This window comes from Ochotona curzoniae, unplaced genomic scaffold (genome assembly GCF_017591425.1).
Source record: "Ochotona curzoniae isolate NIBS_2020 unplaced genomic scaffold, NIBS_Ocur_1.0 scaffold_2453, whole genome shotgun sequence".
Lineage (NCBI taxonomy): Eukaryota > Metazoa > Chordata > Mammalia > Lagomorpha > Ochotonidae > Ochotona > Ochotona curzoniae.
Window position 1 is genome coordinate 11,424,648 of NW_024467094.1, and position 18,369 is coordinate 11,443,016.

Genomic DNA, 18,369 nt, shown 5'->3' on the forward strand with positions numbered 1-18,369 from the left:
AACTGACCGCGAACAAAAGGAGAACACAAATGAACACCATCAGGAATGAGAGGTGACACCACTAGGTCCTAAAAAGTAACTAGGGATTGTTACAACGTATTTCCATTTATATAGGCTGATAAATTTAAGAACTTAGAGAAGTGGATGGTTAAATTTCATGAAATACGCACTCCTCCAGAGGCCAGTCATGAAGAAACCAGCCTGGGCAGGCACTGAGGCACAGCAGGGTAAGCTGCTGCCTGATGGCCATGTCCCGTGCCAGGCTGCTGGTCAGTGTCCCAGCTACTCCACTCCAACCCAGCTCCCCGTGGGTGAGCCCCAGGTGGGAGACCCAGGCGGAGCTCCTGGCTCCCACCTCCCGCCTGGTCCCCTACACCTGGGGAGTCAACCAGTGGATGTCATGAAATCTTGCTCACTCACTCTCTTACTATTCTGCCTTTTAAGGAAATTCATTATTAAAAAAAAAAAAAAAAGCAAAGGAACATTGAAGGAAAAGGTAGGACCAGTTCTACACAGATCTTTCTAGAAAATTTAAGAAGGAATACTTTTTCAATTCATTCTGAGGCCAGGATTACTCATACCAAAATGAGACAAGAACATGACAGGAAAGAAAAATTACTGACTTTAATATCTCCCATGAATATAGATGAAAAAAAAAATCTCAATCAGATCCAATCACATCGATTTAGCATACCTAATCCAACTATACATAAGAGGATAACACATTACAGCAATACAGGCTTATCCCAGAAGTCTCTGGTTGGTTTAGCATTGAAAAATCAATCACTGTAATTCACCACATTAATCAACCAAAAAGGAAAAGCTGTGTGATCGCCAACAGACATAGAAAAGGCATTTGACAAAATTCACCAGCCACCCCTAATAGACATTTCCAACAAGCCGGGAAGGGGGGTGCGCCTCCAGACCCCGGAGGAAGAGCTGACAGCAGCATCACAGCCAGCAGCCGTGTCTCCGTGTCCTCCTCCGGCACTGGCACAGCTGCACCGTCTTGCTTAGGACAGACACTCCTTCCTCCCGCCACCAACAGGCTGTTCTTGTCCAATGTCCGCTTTCTCCATGAGCACTTTCTTTACTAGACATGTCCAAAAATGGAGCAAATCTTACAGGTATGAGCTGTCAGAACTACCTCTGGCCACCTCAGTGTTACCAAGCTGATTCTGAATTACTGCAATCCATTTATGTACCCCTTCCTCTTTATCATTTTGATGATTTCATGTTCCAACTTTCAACAACACATTTAGAATTTGAGTAGAAAATGAGGTTTAGTCTTTTTTTTTTTTAAAGATTTATTTATTTTTATTACCAAGTCAGATATACAGAGAAGAGGAGAGACAGAGGAAGAAGAAAATGAGATTTAATCTTGTTTTTACTTGACTTAGTGGAGGAGATTTCTTTTGTGGGGTGAGTGATTCATGATTCCTTTACCTTTATCTAGAACTATAAGTGTTTCCTTGTTACAGTACTAGATCGCCCCCCCGCATCTTATTATGCTTTTCTATAGAATCCATAATAAAAATTAAAATCATTAGTAATTTTATCATTTAAATATGACTGCTAAATAATGTCATCAATTCAATTCAACAAATAACTCCAGAGGACCCATTACAAATAAGGGATTAGGAATAGAACACAGAAACTAACAAGTATGGCCTCTGCCATCACAGAGTTGATTCACACACCTTGGCAAGAAACAGAGACAATTCTCTAAAAAAAAAACAGGAACACACACCAGTGTGGGAGTGCTGCCAAAGGAGCAGGAACCTGCGCATCACACAAAGTGGCTGAAGTCCTCACCTTGCATGCACCAGGATCCCACATGGACGCCGGTTATAATCTTGGCAGCCCCGCTTCCCATCCAGCTCCCTGCTTGTGGCCTGGGAAAGCAGTCGAGGACGGGCCAAGGCCTTGAGACCCTACACCTGGAGGAAGTTCCTGGCTCCCAGCTTCAGATAGGTGCTGCTCTGGCTGTTGAAGCCACTAGGAGAGTGAACCAGTGCATAGAAGGTATTTGTGTATCTCCTCTCTAAACCTGCCTTTCCAGCAGAAATAAAAATAGATCTTAAAAAAAAAAAAAAGATTAATTTATTAACTCCTGGTAGGCAGAGTTAAAAGAGAGAGAGAGTGAGTGTGAGAGAGCTGTTCCATTCACTGGTCTACTCCCCAGATGGCTGAAGTGGCTGGGATTAAGCCGCCCCAAGCCAGGAGCTTTCTTCAGCTCTCCCAGTGGGTGCAGGAGCCCAAGCACCTGGGCCGCCCACTGCTGCTATCCTGGGTGCATGAGCAGGGAGCTGGATCTCAAGAGAGCAGCCAGGACATGAACCAGCATGGCACCCTACCAGGCTGTACCACAATGCTGGTTCCAATGCTTCATAATCTTTAAAATTTCAAAAAAAAAAAAAAAAAAGAAGTGCCTATAATAAATCTTAAGAAAATAAGGGCTGACACAGTGGTGTAATCTGCCTGCAACTGCTAGCATTCCACACTGGCACTGGTTCACGTCCTAGTTGCTCCACTTCCCATCGAGCTCCCTGTTTAGGGCTTAGTGAACAGTGGAGAATGGCTTGAGTCCTTGGGACCCTAGGAAGAAGCTCCTGGCTCCTGGCTTCAGATCAGCTCAGCTTTGGCTATTGCGGTTGTTTGGAGAGTGAAACAGAGGAAGGAAAATCTCTCAAAGTAAATAACTCTTAAAAAAAATACACACATAAAACATTTATTTATTTACTTAATTGGTAAGGCAGATTTATAGAAAGGAGAGACAGAAAGATCTTCTATCTGCTGGTTCACTCCCCACATGATGGCACTGGCCAGAGCTGAACTGATCCGAAGCCAGGGGCCTCTGCCACATGGGTACAGGTTCCCAAGGCTTTGTAGGGGGATCCTTTACCATTTTCCCAGGCCACAAGGGAGCTGGATGGGAAGTGGAGCAGCTGGGATACAAACCAGTGCCCAAATGGGATCCTGGCACATGCAAGGTGAGGACTTCAGCCACGAGGCCACTGTGCCGGGCCCAAAAATATATTTCTTACCAATATTACAAATAGCCTGTAATATCCTCAATACTATCTTGTAGTCTATTGTAAGTGGATCTTTGTCCATCGCATTCTCTTTTATATTCTCCCCGTTTATATATTTAAAATTATACCTTCAGTATTGAAGAAAACAGTCAGGAGAACTGAACTCCGGGATGGCCAAATTACCACTGCTTTCTGGTGCCTCACAAATCACACGCACCCGAAAGGCAGCATCCCAGCTCTGCGTGCTGCAGCTGGCGAAGAGCCGCTTACCTTCATTATAGGGCACTGGGTTGCCGATCTTCACTCCGACCTCATCTGCTGATTTCAGAACTTCTAGCTCCATCAAAATAACCACTCTCCTACAAAGGCAAACACATAGAAACAAGTCAGAATAAACAAATTCAGAGGATGAGCTACTTACAGCTTCCCCTGCGATCATCTTGACACGACTGCTCCCTTCCCCTTTTGTCGAATGTTTCCTGTCACACAGGAACTCCAGATACATGATAGTAAGTCCCACATAAATACTTTCCTTAATCCTTCACTGCATCACTATTGAGACTATTCTGTGGAACCGAGTTCCTTAATTATTATGCAGCATCCATGCTGCACATCGTATCTGCAAGGAGCCCCTGACATGGTGAGAATTTAGATCATTAAGCACAAGAATTTGTGTCACAAAAAGATGATTCATTTTCAGAAACATACGTTTACATAAACAATTACTTTCCCAACCAATAACACAGTGGATATTTTAATAAATGTGCTTTATAAATGTTCCCTGACTCATCAATAATTTTCCAAAGACAAAGGCCCCTGGCATACCTCACCTGCTGTGTGGGTCCTGCCATGCGGGCAGCTCCACAGCTCATCTGAGTGCTGCAGCCACACCACCCTCTCGCTCCGCCTCACCTAGTACTCACTATTTACTTTTGAAAATTCTTCATTTATTTGAAAGGCAGATAAGGACAAAGAGAAAGAAATCTACCATCTGGTGGCCATGACACCCTGGACTGGGCCAGGCCAAACCCAGAAACCAGGAGCTCAAGCGGGGTGGGAGGGACCCCCTGCCAGCTGCCTCCCAAGGTATACAGGCTTAGCAAAGGCTGCAAGTGGAGCCAAGACTTGAACCCAGGATGTGGCAAAGCCAAGTGGTGTCTTCACTGCTGTGATGCAAGTCTGTTCCTGATACTGAGTTTTCAGTTCTCAACTCAAAAACTTCATCCAGAGATACTTCTTTACTCTTTGGTTTGTGGTTCTTTGATCTACTCATTCTGCAGCCATCGCTTCTCAGGACATATTTCTTGGTTGTTACTTACATATTCATTAGCAACTAGTTTAACATCAATCTCCTAATACACCTTTTTCTACAACACCTTACTTTCAATAAAAGTAGATAAACTAAGGTAGAATTTTAGAGGGAGATAGAGATCTTCCATCCACTGATTTACTCCCCAAACGGCTGCAACAGCCCAGGCTGGGCCAGGCCAAAGATAGGTGTTCCAGGTCTCCCATAGGGGCAGCAGGAGCCCAAGCTCATGGACCATCTTCTGCCGCTTTCCAAGGCACACAAGCAGGGAGCAGCCAGAACACGAGGAACTCATACAGAATGCGAGTGTTGCAGGCAGCAGCTTAACCACGGCGCTGGCACCATTCTCCAGGGTTTAGGACACCAAGGGGCCCACAGTTGATGCTCAGTGTGTGCTGGAGAATGTGGTTCTCACACTGGCATTTTAAAGACGCGTGCATGAGGACAAGGGAATTCCCTTCCGCAGGCAGGGAGGCCAACATGCGGAGGAGCGAAGGCAGCACAGATTAGGGAAGTGATGATGGCGAAGGGACCTGGATGGCTGGGAGTAAGACTTAGGCAGTACTAAACTCCACTTCATCGTGCCTGATTCTGTAAATAGGCTCATGGCTTTATTCTGGATTTTTACAATCAGTTGATCAGGTTATCACTTGAGATTAAAATAATCTGTTCCTAAAAAACTGGATGTAGAATCTCTGTAAAAACTGACAGGTCTCTAATTACAGATATTTTTAACTTCTAAAATTATCCAAATCACTCCCAAGAGAGTACGAAAAATGAAAGGCTTATCAATTATTTAGCATTACCTTAATATTAAAATCTAAGAGAAAGCACACACACAAAAATTCAGGTTATAACATACATCTACATCTTAAATAAAATATTAGCAAGATGAATATCATAGCATATTAAAAGACTACACCAATATACATTTATAGAGAATACAGACAAGGACACAAAAAATTATGTTTCGGGAATGCAATCAGCAAAACCAACTGTGGGCTTGGACAGTAACTTGACTTTAGTCACTAGGCTACCTCACCGGGCCCAATATGCATTTTTTGTAGTGTGAACTTTGGATTTTAATTCAGACTGTATATGTATGATCTTAAAACAGTTCATGGAAAACATGCACTATGAACTACAGGTAGATCTCAAAAAAAAAAAATACTGCACTGAGACAGAGTTAAACCTTCATTTCCATTTTCCACGATCCTTTTTTCTTTTTAAAGATTTATTTATTTTTATTAGGCAGATATGTCTTTTGGAGTCCTGGCCCCTTTCATCTTTCTGATCCAGATCCCCAAGGTACATCACGGGAGGAAGCAGGTCCTGGCCAATGTGCCTGGGCCCTGGCCACACATGCGGGAGACCTGGACAGAGCTCCTAGGTTGGCCTGGCCTAGTCGCAGTTGTGGGAATTTAGGAAGTGAACCTGCAGAGGGAAGATTGGTCTCTCTCTCTCTCACCTCTTCAAATAAATAAATCTCTTAATTAAGGGCAAATCTCTCTGATCAAATTGTTTGTTGCTTCAGTTTATCTGTCATTTTAAACATTGTATAATCACAAGATGAATATTTTATATTTATTTGAGAGGCAGAAGGGCAGAACGTGTGAACTTACTTCATTCTCTAAAAAAATAATTCTGAGGGGCCGGGCGCAGTGGCGCAGTGGTTAAGGTCCTCGCCTTGCACGCCCGGGATCCCATATGGGCACTGGTTCTATCCCGGCAGCCCCGCTTCCCTTCCAGCTCCCTGCCTGTGGCCTGGGAAAGCAGTCGAGGACGGCCCAAAGCTTTGGGAACCTGCACCCGCGTGGGAGACCTGAAAGAAGCTTGTGGCTTTGGACTGGCTAAGCCCCAGCTGTTGTGGCCACTTGGGGAGTGAATCATTGGACAGATCTTCCTGTCTCTCCTCCTCTCTGTGTATTTCCCTTCCCAATAAAAAAATAAATAAATAAATATATATATTTTAAAAGTTGACGTTTATAGTATATATTGTCAATATCCCACCCTGTAATCTCAGGCCAAATTCTACTCTAAACATAATAATGTTCATGGTGAAGGAGCTTAGCCCAATACCATGTTCCTCCATCTCACCCATAGAACACAAGTAAATTCCATGAACTGCTTCAATGATGCCTTACAGCAAAAAGACCCAATCCAGCACCACTTGCTAAATTCAGTTATCCTAGGGTTTTAGACTCCTTCAATCTGGAATAATTTCTCAGTCTTTCCTTTCCTTTCATATTTGAGGACCAAAATAAGGTTATTTTGTAGAATATTCCTCCGTTTGCCTGAGGCTTTCTCATCATTGGAAACAAACGAGGATCTTTGGCAAAAATGTAACCCAAGTGATGCCTTGTCCTCCTTATTTGCACATACAATGTGCTTGTTTCAATGCTGGCTAATGCTAACGCTCATCATTAGAATAAAGGGCTGTGTGCCCTAGTTCTCTCCGCCCCCTATGAAATCACCCTTTCCTTTTATAGTTGCAACTATGTTATTGGAGAGATATTTTAGCATTATAAAGAACTTGCTTCTCATCAAACTTTCACCCATTTATTTCAGTATCTGTGGCAGGCCAAATACTAGATCTCCAAAGATAGCCAGCCAATCCTAGTTCCTGGAACTTACACCTATTGCCTTCTATGCTAAAAGGTGACTGTAGGTGTGAACAAGTTAAGAACTGACAGGGGAAGTGGCCCTGGTTCTTCCTGGATAGGCATAAATGTAACTACAAGCACCCTATAAGAGGGAGAGGGCAGAGGACACCGCACGGCACACGCCTACCCTGTGTGAGGTGCATGGGTTCAGGCCCTGGTGCTGTCCCCCAGTGCATCTTCCTGCTGGTGCAGGCTGGCAGACAGTGGTGGGTCTCAGCCACCCACACAGCATACCTGGACTGAGTAGCTTCAGGCTGGCCCAACCCTGGCAATAGCTGAGTGAACATCTGAAGGGGGAACCAACGGGTGGGAGTTCTATCTCTTTTTATTTTCCCAAATAAGTAAATAACAGCAAAAGTTAAAGAGGGAAAAAAAGATATTCCAGGCTTATCTTGTGATTTCCAAGCTTGGCAGTAAGTCATGCCTCAAAAGAGTTCTGGTTTTATATGTAAAATGTCATTGTGAAACCAAGGGATGGAAGCTAAGTCCGCTCACAGATAGAGAGGTGTTGCTTCCCCAAAGTTCTTCGATAGATCTAGGAAATACCCCAAATGAGGATATCTAGAAGTTCATGGAAAATAGAATTAAACGTTTAGGGGCAGGTATTTAGCACGGAAGTTAAAATGTGACATGGCAGGGGGCTGGCACAATGCCTCAACAGGTTAATTATCTGCTTGTGGTGCCAGCATCTCATGTGGGCATTGGTTCACGCTGTGGCTGCTCCAATTCCAATCCCACTGCTTTCCCAGGCCACAAGCAGGGAGTGGATGGGAAATGGAACAGCCAGGACACAAATCAGTGCCCATATGGAATCTGGTGGTAGCAGCAGGTAGAGGATTATTGTTAAGCCACCACAACAACCCCATATTTTCCATAAATCATAGGATTCACACACAAACTATTTATAACTACTTATTTTTCTACCTGTCTATATACTGAAAATGTTGAGTTCCTCTAATACCTTCATCTACAATGCAACATCATGAATCACTCCTTTGGCTGGCTCCCATTATCCTCAATCTATTTATTTACTCATTTATGACACCAGTTCCACTGTATATACCTGATCTCCCATTGCTGCCCCCCACGACTGCATGTGTAGACAGCCTCCTCGGGTGCTTGGGCTCCCACACCGAGCCCCAGGCCATCGTCCACCTGGGTTCCAGCACCTCCTGCTGGGCGACCACCATTCCCAGCACACAGCCTCTTACAATTCCAGGCCCCCCGCCCATCTCCAACATCTCCCAGTCTGTTCAGCTCTCCAGCAGCAGAGGTCCTCTTCATCTGTGGGATCCGACAGCCATGTAAGATCTGGCCTTACCGTACTCAGGCTCGGACAATGAAATGAATGGTTGCAGGCACTCTACCCTCAAGCATGCTCTCAACTGCTTACGCTCCAACCCCCATGGGCAGCCCACAAACCTCCCCTTTCTTGGGTTCTGACATCCGAGATGAGTTCAGGGTTATTACCACTGCCTCTCACTTCTGTAGGGGACATCACCTTGTTCAATCCCCACTAAATTGTTTCTGGATAATTCAGGAAGGAAGGGAGCAGAAATAGCATGTGCACTGTCATTCTAATATCAAAACTCTTTCTGGGTGTTGGCCTAGTGGTCTAGGTTTAAGCTGGGATATCTGTGTTACATATTGGCATGCCGATGTTCCAAGTCCATCTCCAGCTCCTGATTCCAGGATTGTGCCTATGCAGATCCTGGGGCACAGCAAGCTACAGGCCAGGGAGGGGGTCTCTGGCCACATGAGAGACTTAAGAGTGAGTTCCTGGCTCCTGCTTTGGCCAGGCCCAGTGATGGTCGTAAAGGGCACAGGGGGCGTGAACAAGCGAAGGGGAACTCTTTCTCTATCCCTCAAATTAAAATAATTATTCCTATCTATCTACCAATCATTCATAAAAATGCACGGAAAGATCTGGAACAATGTTCACTAAAGGCAATACTGGTTGCTTCTGAGTTGAAAGGATCTGGATGATTTTCAGCCTTCTTGTTATTTCACAGCCACCAAGTACAGATGTAAAGGTAGAGCTATAGATAATATTCAGAGAAACCCTGCTAAAAATCTTAAACCGGTGAAATGCCATGTATAATTTAAATGGCAATTAAATTACAAGAAGGCATAAAATGACATACTAAGTGATAGATGGAGGTTAAGTCTAGGAACATGTAAAAATGACCACTAAAAGTGAGAATATCATGAAGCCCGATTTATTAGACAGCCAATCTTATTAAATATATATGTATGTTTATATTCACAGAAAAAGTTGAGAAAGATACACAGCAAAGCGCTGATTATAGTTCTTTCTCAGTAGTTGTATCCTTTTTTTCTCTCTTATGTTGCAGTGGGGCTGGGCGTGGCAGGTGCTGCTCCTGACACTGCCATCCCAAACTGAAAAGCTGCGGCCAGTGTAGTAGCACAGCAAGTTAGGCATCCTGTTTCAGAGCTCAGCCCCTCCATTTCCAATCCAGCACTCCTAACGCCCATGGGAAGGCACAGGAAGATGGCCCAAATGTCGGGGTCCCTGTCACCCATGTGAGACGCTCAAGTGGAGCTTCCTGTTTCAGCCTGGTCCAACTCCAATTACTGTGGCCATTTTGGGGGTAAACCAGCAGACGCACCATTTTTTTTCCCTGTTTTTCCACCTTTAAAATAAATACACATTTTCTTAAAGGCATTTGGTAATACACTAAAACAATACAGTTTGAACCCCTTTCCCAACAAAGCAATGCTCATCCCATTTGCCCTGGAGTCTAGTCTCATGTAATGGAAAAATTAAACCTTGTGAAAGGGTATGTAAACTGACTTGCCAACAACACAATGGGCTTACCAGGTCTGTTCAGCACTGTATCCCTAGCTGGCAGCATCTCAGCAGCATAGTCTGAATACAGTTTTTGTAATGAAAGGTTCAAGATCACCCAACGAGGGGGGGCAGTGTTACACAACCGTACACTTCCTGTTGTAATAAGTGACCTCCATCAGGAGGGTAATGGGAAAGTGGGGCTTCCCGAGAATGGAGCAGAGGCCCTCCGTCCGCCCCAGTCTCCTGCTCGGAAATACCCACATCTCCCTTGGTGTCACGTGTTAAGGCTTCTCAATTTAAAACCAAGGAATTATAAACACAGAGCTGGAAACTGACCACTGCCTTTCACAATTCCTCAGGAAACGCTGCTATCCAGTACACTTCGCTCATCGAAACTTAGGCTCCATTTCACAACATAATAAAACAGAAACACAAACCACATACCTTCCATCTTTCAGTGTGTTAACAAGGAATCGGTTAATCTGGCAAACACAGTTGCTGCACAACTGTTCTTTCTCAACAAGAGGGTTCAACTGTGTGGCCAACATGAAAGCTGAAAAAGCAAAGATCACTTTAGCCTTCAAAACACTAGTCTTAAAGTGGCCCTACACCTGTGCTAGCAAATAAACAGGATGCCTTAAGTATGTTCCAGAAGTTAAAACTAGTTAGACCGTACACTGAAAAGCATACTAGTGGCTACTCCTAAATGTATGCATTTCTTAAGGGGAACAAAAACAATTTTCCCATGGGTCTCATGACGAAGACTAAACAAAAACCCTCTCTTGTAGATCCTTTATGTTGCGACTAGAAACAGCAAGCACATATTCTATAAGCGCTCCCTTCTCTGCTGGAAAGCTTTCAACACAGAAATAAAACACCCCAAAAGGCAAGAGTACTACAGCTAGCCCATCACATTGACTCGATGTCAATATCACCCTTAGGGAAATTAATCAAAGAAAACATACAGTGCCAGTTAGAGAAAATTACTTAAGCCCAGTGGCAGCTTTCCACGCCTCCAGTCCATTGCTGGAGTGTTCTCTGCCAGCTGCAGTTCTGTCTGAAGAGGTGCACAGAGGACTTGAAGAGTGGCCCAAGTTGCTGCCATCGAGGCGCTGTACAAGCTTTTAGTATTCAAATGCTCCCAGGTCCACAGATCATACTCACACGACAGGCTGTTCAATCCATCACTCATGAGCAGTCGATAACGGGGTGGGCTGTTCCCCGTTGTAATGGGGCGGATGCTCTAGGAGAGAAAACTTGATGCATTACTCAGGCTACCTACCCAGTCCCCAGGGATAAGTAAACCTCAGTGGCCCCAGGGGAGAGAGTTTGCCCTTAGTTCAATATAAACCAAACTGCCTGGTGGTTCTCCTGACAGCTAAGCACAAGGCAGAACAAATTGGATTTGGTGATTCTCCCACTGCCCTCCCTCCATCCCTCCACTATGGACCAGAGTGAAATGATCTGCCAAAACCCTTGTTCTCTCTCCCCTAACGCAAGAGTAGCTGAAAATCAATTACCAAAAGAAACCCGTAACAAGGCACCTGGTAGGAAACATGCTTAAAAAAAGGGCAGAAAAAAAAACCCTTGCCTAAAGGAGTTTATAACTCCATCAGAATTAAAGGGAGAGAGATACAAGCAATGGGCAGGCACGCTCACACGGGGCAGAGCCGGGACAGAGCCCAGCATGGGAGAGAGGACAGGCAGCTCCCAGGGCACTGGGGCCAGTGTGGAGCTGCAGGGACACCATCAAGTCCTACTGACGCAGAGTTGCAGCTGCAGTCTAGCTTCTAACTACCCATGAAACCTGAGTAAGTCAGTGAATGTTGCGTCCACTCAAGGATTTTAAGCAGACCAGCTCATTTTGAACATCTAGGGGCCACTCGAAAGGCCCACTTGTGCAAGATAAGCCGTAAGGACAGGTAGCCATGCCAGGTGGCCACTATGATGAGACGCGACACCAACGTCCTCTGGGGATCATGGAAAAGGACCAAGAGGCAAAGGCTTCAGCCTCGACTCTCAGGACCAACACTGCGGCACCATCTGTGACACCAACATCCCCTTGTGAGCATGGGTTCAAGCCCTTGGGTCCTGGCCGCCCACATGAGAGCTGGTTGGAGCTGCAGGCTCCTGGCTCCAGCCTGGACAGCTCTATCCATTGTGGCCATTTGGGGCCATCTTCCAATGGATGGATCATCTTTTTCACTCTAGCTTACCCGCCCCCTCTGAACTCTGCCTTTCTAAATCAATCAATCGATTGATCAATCTATATACCACCTTCTCCCCCCATTTGATCAAGGAATAACTTCAGCTAAGGTAGTATTACAAAAGCTTTCTCTTCCAGGATTACAAAGTAGCCTAGCCTATATTGTTTTTTTGTGACCATGGGAAGAATTTCCTAAATGGACAATTTTGTGAGTCTTCCATCAAACATAATTTATAACCACATGCAAGTTTTTAAAAACTGCCATTAAACATCCATAGATACTCACAATGACCTGGAGGATGGGCTTGATGGACGTGTCCCCCTGCTGCATTATGGCCTGAAAAAAAGAAAAAAATGTTGTGAGAGATGCCTCAAATCACGATAAAAACAAACAGGGACTGGCACCATAAGTTATTTCTTCTCTTGCAGTGCTGGTATCCTAATTGGGCACCAGTCTGAGGCCCACCTGCTCTACTTGGGATCCGGCTTGACACAAAGCACAAGAAGGTACTGAAGCAGCCACAAGAGACAACACTGGGCTATGAGCACACATTCAGGGGCAGGCTGATGACTCTGGGGTGTGAGCACACATCCAGGGGCAGGTTAACAACACTGGGCTATGAGCACACATTCAGGGGCAGGCTGATGACTCTGGGGTGTGAGCACACATCCAGGGGCAGGTTAACAACACTGGGCTATGAGCACACATCCAGGGGCAGGCTGACACTAGGCTGTGAGCACAGTCTTTGGGCATCAAGCTCTGTCAAGCCCAAGGAGGAGGTCCCTGAGAGCCCACGCAACGGCAGCTGGAATCTCAACTGACTTGTCCAGACGGCTCACCCTGAGCTAAGAGAGTGTGCATATGCTGTAGTAGACAAAGGCCTGGCCAAGTTCAAACCAAGCATTAGGCTTAGGCCCAGGTCCATCTAAAGTCAGGAAATGAAGCTAGTGTAATGTTTAAACAGAAAATTAAAGCTTACAATCCTTACACCAGGGAAGAAAGAAGGTTCCATGCCAAGGACTAAAACCCTAATAAGAAGCTAGGAAAAAAAATAAATAAAAACCCAACTGTACAGAAAGAAGGCGGTAAGAGCAAAACCAGTTAAATATAAACCATAAGACCCTAAGAAGTCAAGGGCTGGTTTTTGAAAAGATCAACAAAACATCACAATTTCAGGCCAGCACAGTGCCATAAGGAGCTAATTCTCCACCTGCAGCAGTGGCGTCTGATATGGGCACTGGGTTCAAGTCCTGGCCTGAGGCTTGGAAGAAACCCTGGCCTCCAGCTTTGGACCTGTCTCAGCTCTGGTGAGTGCGGCCATTTGGGATGAACCAATGATAGAAGATCTGTGTGTGTCTGTGTGTGTGTGCTGTTCTTGCAAGTGTAATACAACTCCAGCAGTTGGGTCCCCAACTGCTCACTTGGGAGATCTGGATGGGGTCCCCGGCTGCCAGCTTTGGTCTGGCCCAGAGTTGCCCATTGCAGGTGTTGCGAGAGCAAGTAAGTCAATGGGGGATAGTGCTATCTCTATCTGCTTCTCAAATAATCAAAACCGAATCAAAAAATAAAATACCCCAAGAGGGAAAACTCCATTTCTAGATGGTTTAACTGATGAATTCTATTTAAGGCTCGAGAAATACAAACTTTGCATAAATTATTTCAAGAAACAGCTATCTTCCCAATTAATTTCATAATGGGAGTTTATGCCAGTAGAACAAAGACATGATAAGAACCAAAATGTAGCTCACTTGTCAGTACAGATACACAATAACCTCAACTAACAGCAAATCAATTCTAGCACTACATCAAGACCAAGCAGGATTCACTCCAGGAAGCAAAGGGTCGGTCTGAGACCTGCATGGTTCGTTACAAAAACAGCAAGAGGAGAGAATCCGTGATCATCACAATAGAGAAAAAGTCCTGGATAAAATCCGAGTCTCATTCATCATAAAAAGCCTCTGCAAATGAGGTGTAGAAGAAAGGCTTACACCAACAGTCCGCGTTTACAAAAGGATCTACAGTGGATGATATCTCCTTAGGATCAGGAAAAATACAAGGACCTAACTCTCACGTCACTTTGATTCAGCACGGCAGAAGAGGTCCTACAGAACACGGGACGGCAAGAGAAACAAAAGCAGGAAGACTGCGGGCCCGACGCCGTGGCCTAGCGGCTAACTCCTCGTCTTGAACGTGCTGGGATCCCATATGGTCGCTGGTTCTAATCCTGGCAGCTCCACTTCCCATCCAGCGCCCTGGGAAAGCAGCGGAGGATGGCTCAGGTCCTGGGGCCCCTTCACCCACTATAGAAGCTCCTGGTTCCTGCCTCTGGATTGGCTCAGCTCTGGCCATTGTGGACATTTGAGGAATGAATCAGTAGGTGGAAGATCTCAATCTCTTCTATGTAATTCTGCGTTTCAAATAAAAATAAAACATATCTTTATAAAAAGAAACATACAAACTAATTCTAAAAATGTGTATTAAAATGCAGAACCTAAAATTGGTAAGATAATTTTAAAGAAACAAATTTAGGGAATTTATATTGCCGGAATGTTTTTACTTATTATCATTTTTTTTTTAAAGATTTATTTTTATTATTTTTTATTGGAAAGGCAGATATACAGAGAGGAGAGACAGAGAGGAAGATCTTCCGTCCGATGATTCACTCCCCAAGTGAGCGCAACGGGCCGATACTATGCCGGTCCGAAGCCAGGAGCCTCTTCCGGGTCTCCCGCGCGGGTGCAGGGTCCCAAAGCTTTGGGCCGTCCTCGACTGCTTTCCCAGGCCACAGGCAGGGAGCTGGAAGGGAAGCGGGGCTGCCGGGATTAGAACCGGCGCCCATATGGGATCCCGGGCGTGCTAGGCGAGGACTTAACCACTTGCGCCACCGCGCCGGGCCCTCATTTTTTTTAAAATGTACTTTTTATTGGAAAGGCAGATTCACAAAGAAAATAGAAAGATCTTCCATCCGCTGATTCACTCCCCAAGCGGCCTGCCACAGCTAGAACTGAGCTGATATGAAGCCAAGGTCTCCCACACAGGTGCAGGGTCCCAAGGCTTTGGACTATCCTTGACTGCTTTCCCAGGCCACAAGCAGGGAGCTGGATAGGAAGTGGAGCTGCTGGGTCACAAACCAGCGCCCACATGGGATCCCAGTGCGTGCAAGCTGAGGGCTTTAGCCACTAGGCGACTGCACTGTACCCACTTATTATTTTATATGAAGAGCAGAGACTTTTTTTTTTAAACCAAGATATATTTATTTATTCAAAAGGTAAAGTTGCAGAGAGAGAGAGCAGAAAGAGCTTCCATCCACTGGTTTATTCCCCAAATAACAGCAATAGCCAGGGCTGGACCAGGTCAAACCAGGAGCCTAGAACTCCACCCTGCTGTCCCACATGGACCATCTTCCACTGCCTTCCCAGGCACCTAGTGGGGAGCTGGATTAGAAATGGAGCAGCTGGGGTGGAAGAGGAGCTCGTATGAGCTGCCCATGCTGCAGCCAGTGCCTTAGCCCCACATACCGCAATGCCGGCCCCCAGGCCAGAGATCTAGGCACTGGCTCACCCTCGAAATACCAGCCAACAGGCGGAGTGGGCCAGGCTGAAGCCAGGGGCCAGGAGCTTCATCCACGTCTCCTGTGTGGCGGCAGGGTCTCAAGTCCTTGAGCCCGTGGCCTCACAGAGTATGCATCAGCAGGTGGTCAGCCAAGAAGCAGCAGTCAGGATCTGAACCAGGCACCTGGCACGGGATAGAGGCTCTAAAAGCAACATCTAAATCACTGCACCCAACGCTGGTCCCTACGGAGCCGTATTTCCAGAACTACTATCAGGCTACAGTTCTAAATGCCAAGTTGGTATGAGCAAAACCATCAACATACGTATATATGGCAAAATAGACATCCTAGAAATAGGCTCACAAAAATTAACAAAGCAACTGCATGGAATAAGACAGTATGGAATAAATGAGTATCTAAATGGAAGGAAATGACCTATATATCACACACAAAGAAATAAACTTAAAAAGGTAGATTTTTTTTTTTAAAGATTTATTTTTATTACAAAGTCAGACATATAGAGAGGAAGATAGAGGGGAAAATCTTACATCCGACGATTCACACCCCAAATGAGCGCAACAGCTGGTGTTGTGCCAATCTGGAGCCAGGAGCCAAGAACCTCCTCTAGCTAGGTCTCCCACACGGGTACAGGGTCCCAAAGCATTGGGCCATCCTTGACTGTTTTCCCAGGCCACAAGCAGGGAGCTGGATGGAAATGGAGATGTTGGGATTAGAACCAAAGCCCATATGGAATCTCGGCATGTTCAAGGCAAGAACTTTAGCCACCAGGTCATGTCACCAGGCCCAAAAAGGTAACTTTAAGAGGTTTTGTGTGTGTGTGTGTGTGTGTGTGTGTGTGTGTATAATTTTTATTGGAAAAGCAGATATACAGAGAGAAGGAAAGACAGAGAGAAAGATCTTCCGTCTGATGATTTACACCCCTAACAACCACAACGGCCAGAGCTGAGCCAATCTGAAGCCAGGAGCCAGAAGCCAGAAGCTTTTTCCGGGTTTCCCATGTGGGTACAAGGTCCCAAGGCTTTGGGCCGTCTTTGACTGCGTTCCCAGGCAACAAGCAGGGAGTTGGATGGGAAGTAGAGCAGCCAGGACACCAACTGGTGCCTGTATGGGATTCTGGTGCATTCAAGGTGAGGACTTTAGCTGCTAGGCCCCAAAATCAATAATTCATTAAGCATCTGTCTATTCTACTTCACTTTATTTATTTGTTTTTAAGGATTTATTTATTTTTTATTTGAAAGGTAGATTTACAGAGAGGAGAAAGAGAAAAGGTTTTCCATCTGCTGATCCACTCCCCAAATGGTAGCAAGAGCCAGAGGGTAGCTGATCCCAAGCCAGGACCCTTGAGCCATCCTCTACTGCTTTCCCAGGCCATACACAGGGAGCAAGACAGCAAGTGGAACAGCTGGGACACAAACCAGCACCACATGGGACGCTGGCACCACCTGCTGAGCCACGGTGCCGGCCATTCCACTTCATTTTAAAACCACACAGGTTAAGCCACCACTCACCTCCCGAACAACCCACTTCCAATCCAACTCTGTTAATGCTTCCAGGAAGGCAGTACAAGAGGGCCCAAGGAGCTGGGTCCCTGCCACCCGTGGGTGAGACCCAGATGGAATTCCTGGCATCAGCCTGAACCAGTCCCACCCATCACAGCCAGGTGGCAAGTGAACCAGCAAATGGCAAACCTGCCTCTCCTTCCTCCTCCCTGCATGTCAAACAAATCAATCAATCCTAATAATAAAACCACTCATGGAGCCAGTACTGGGAGTACCAATGAAGGTGCCTCGTGCTCCATATCAAAGCATCTGGGTCTCATGGCTGCCTCAGGTTCCCGACACCAGCAGCCTAATAATGCAGATGGTGGGAGACAACAGGGATGGCTGAAGTGACTGGGGGGCTGCCAGCCACACGCAAGACCCGGACCAAGCTCCTGGCTCTGGATGGATCCAGGCCAGGACAACGCAAACAGCTGAGGAGCTAACCAGCAACCGAAGCCTCTCCCCTCTCCCATTCCTGCCAGTGACATAAAACAACGAAAACCTAAATAAAACCACACACGTGTATTACTTTATTACTTTTCACTGAAAATTTGTCATCATAAACACAGACTGCAACACTACTTTTTTCTAGGGCACAGGGCATACGTACACTAAAGATACAAACGTCTTCAATTTTCCAAATTAATGTCACTACTAAAAATACAAGGCCTAATTAAGAGCACATATATCCAAATCTCCACTCACTCTCTCACACACACGCACGCTGTTAACTCCTCTGCACTTTAATTTCTTCATCTGTAAAAGGGGTAATAATAAAAACCCACCTCACAGGGGTACTTAAGTCTCCTCTACTACGAAGCATGTCATATAGGGACACGCTCAGAAATAGTACTTCCTTTCCTCCTCGTTTCTGCAACTCTATTAGCTAACATTCAAATGCAACTTATCCTGTTTACCACAGTAGTTCCATGCATGAGCCCTTGTTTTTGTTTGATTTTTGTGATTTTTTAAAGATTTATTTACTTTTATTGGAAAGGTAGATTTACAAAAAGATATTCCATTTACTGGTTGTCTTTCCAAATGGTCACTACAGAGCTGAGCCAATCCAAAGCCAGGAGCTTCTTCCGGGTCTCCCACACAGGTGGCAGGGTCCTAAGGCTTTGGGCCGTCCTCAACTGCTTTCCCAGGCCACAAGCAGGGAACTGGGTGGCAAGTGGAGCAGCTGGGATTAGAAATGGTGCCCACATAGGATCCTGGTGTATTCAAGGCG

General features: G+C 45.6%; 1 protein-coding gene across 3 annotated transcripts in view; it reads right to left on the reverse strand.

The window, feature by feature from the left end:
* Window positions 1-18,369, reverse strand: part of RPA1 (replication protein A1) — a 42,394-nt gene that overhangs the window by 21,908 nt on the left and 2,117 nt on the right. For all 3 annotated transcript variants that reach the window (XM_041000280.1, XM_041000278.1, XM_041000277.1), the window contains exons 2-5: window positions 12,312-12,362; window positions 10,984-11,062; window positions 10,264-10,372; window positions 3,306-3,394 (exon numbers count right to left, since the gene is read on the reverse strand). In XM_041000280.1, the coding sequence (XP_040856214.1) occupies window positions 3,306-3,394; window positions 10,264-10,372; window positions 10,984-11,062; window positions 12,312-12,362 (328 nt within the window). The remainder of the gene's footprint in view (window positions 1-3,305; window positions 3,395-10,263; window positions 10,373-10,983; window positions 11,063-12,311; window positions 12,363-18,369) is intronic.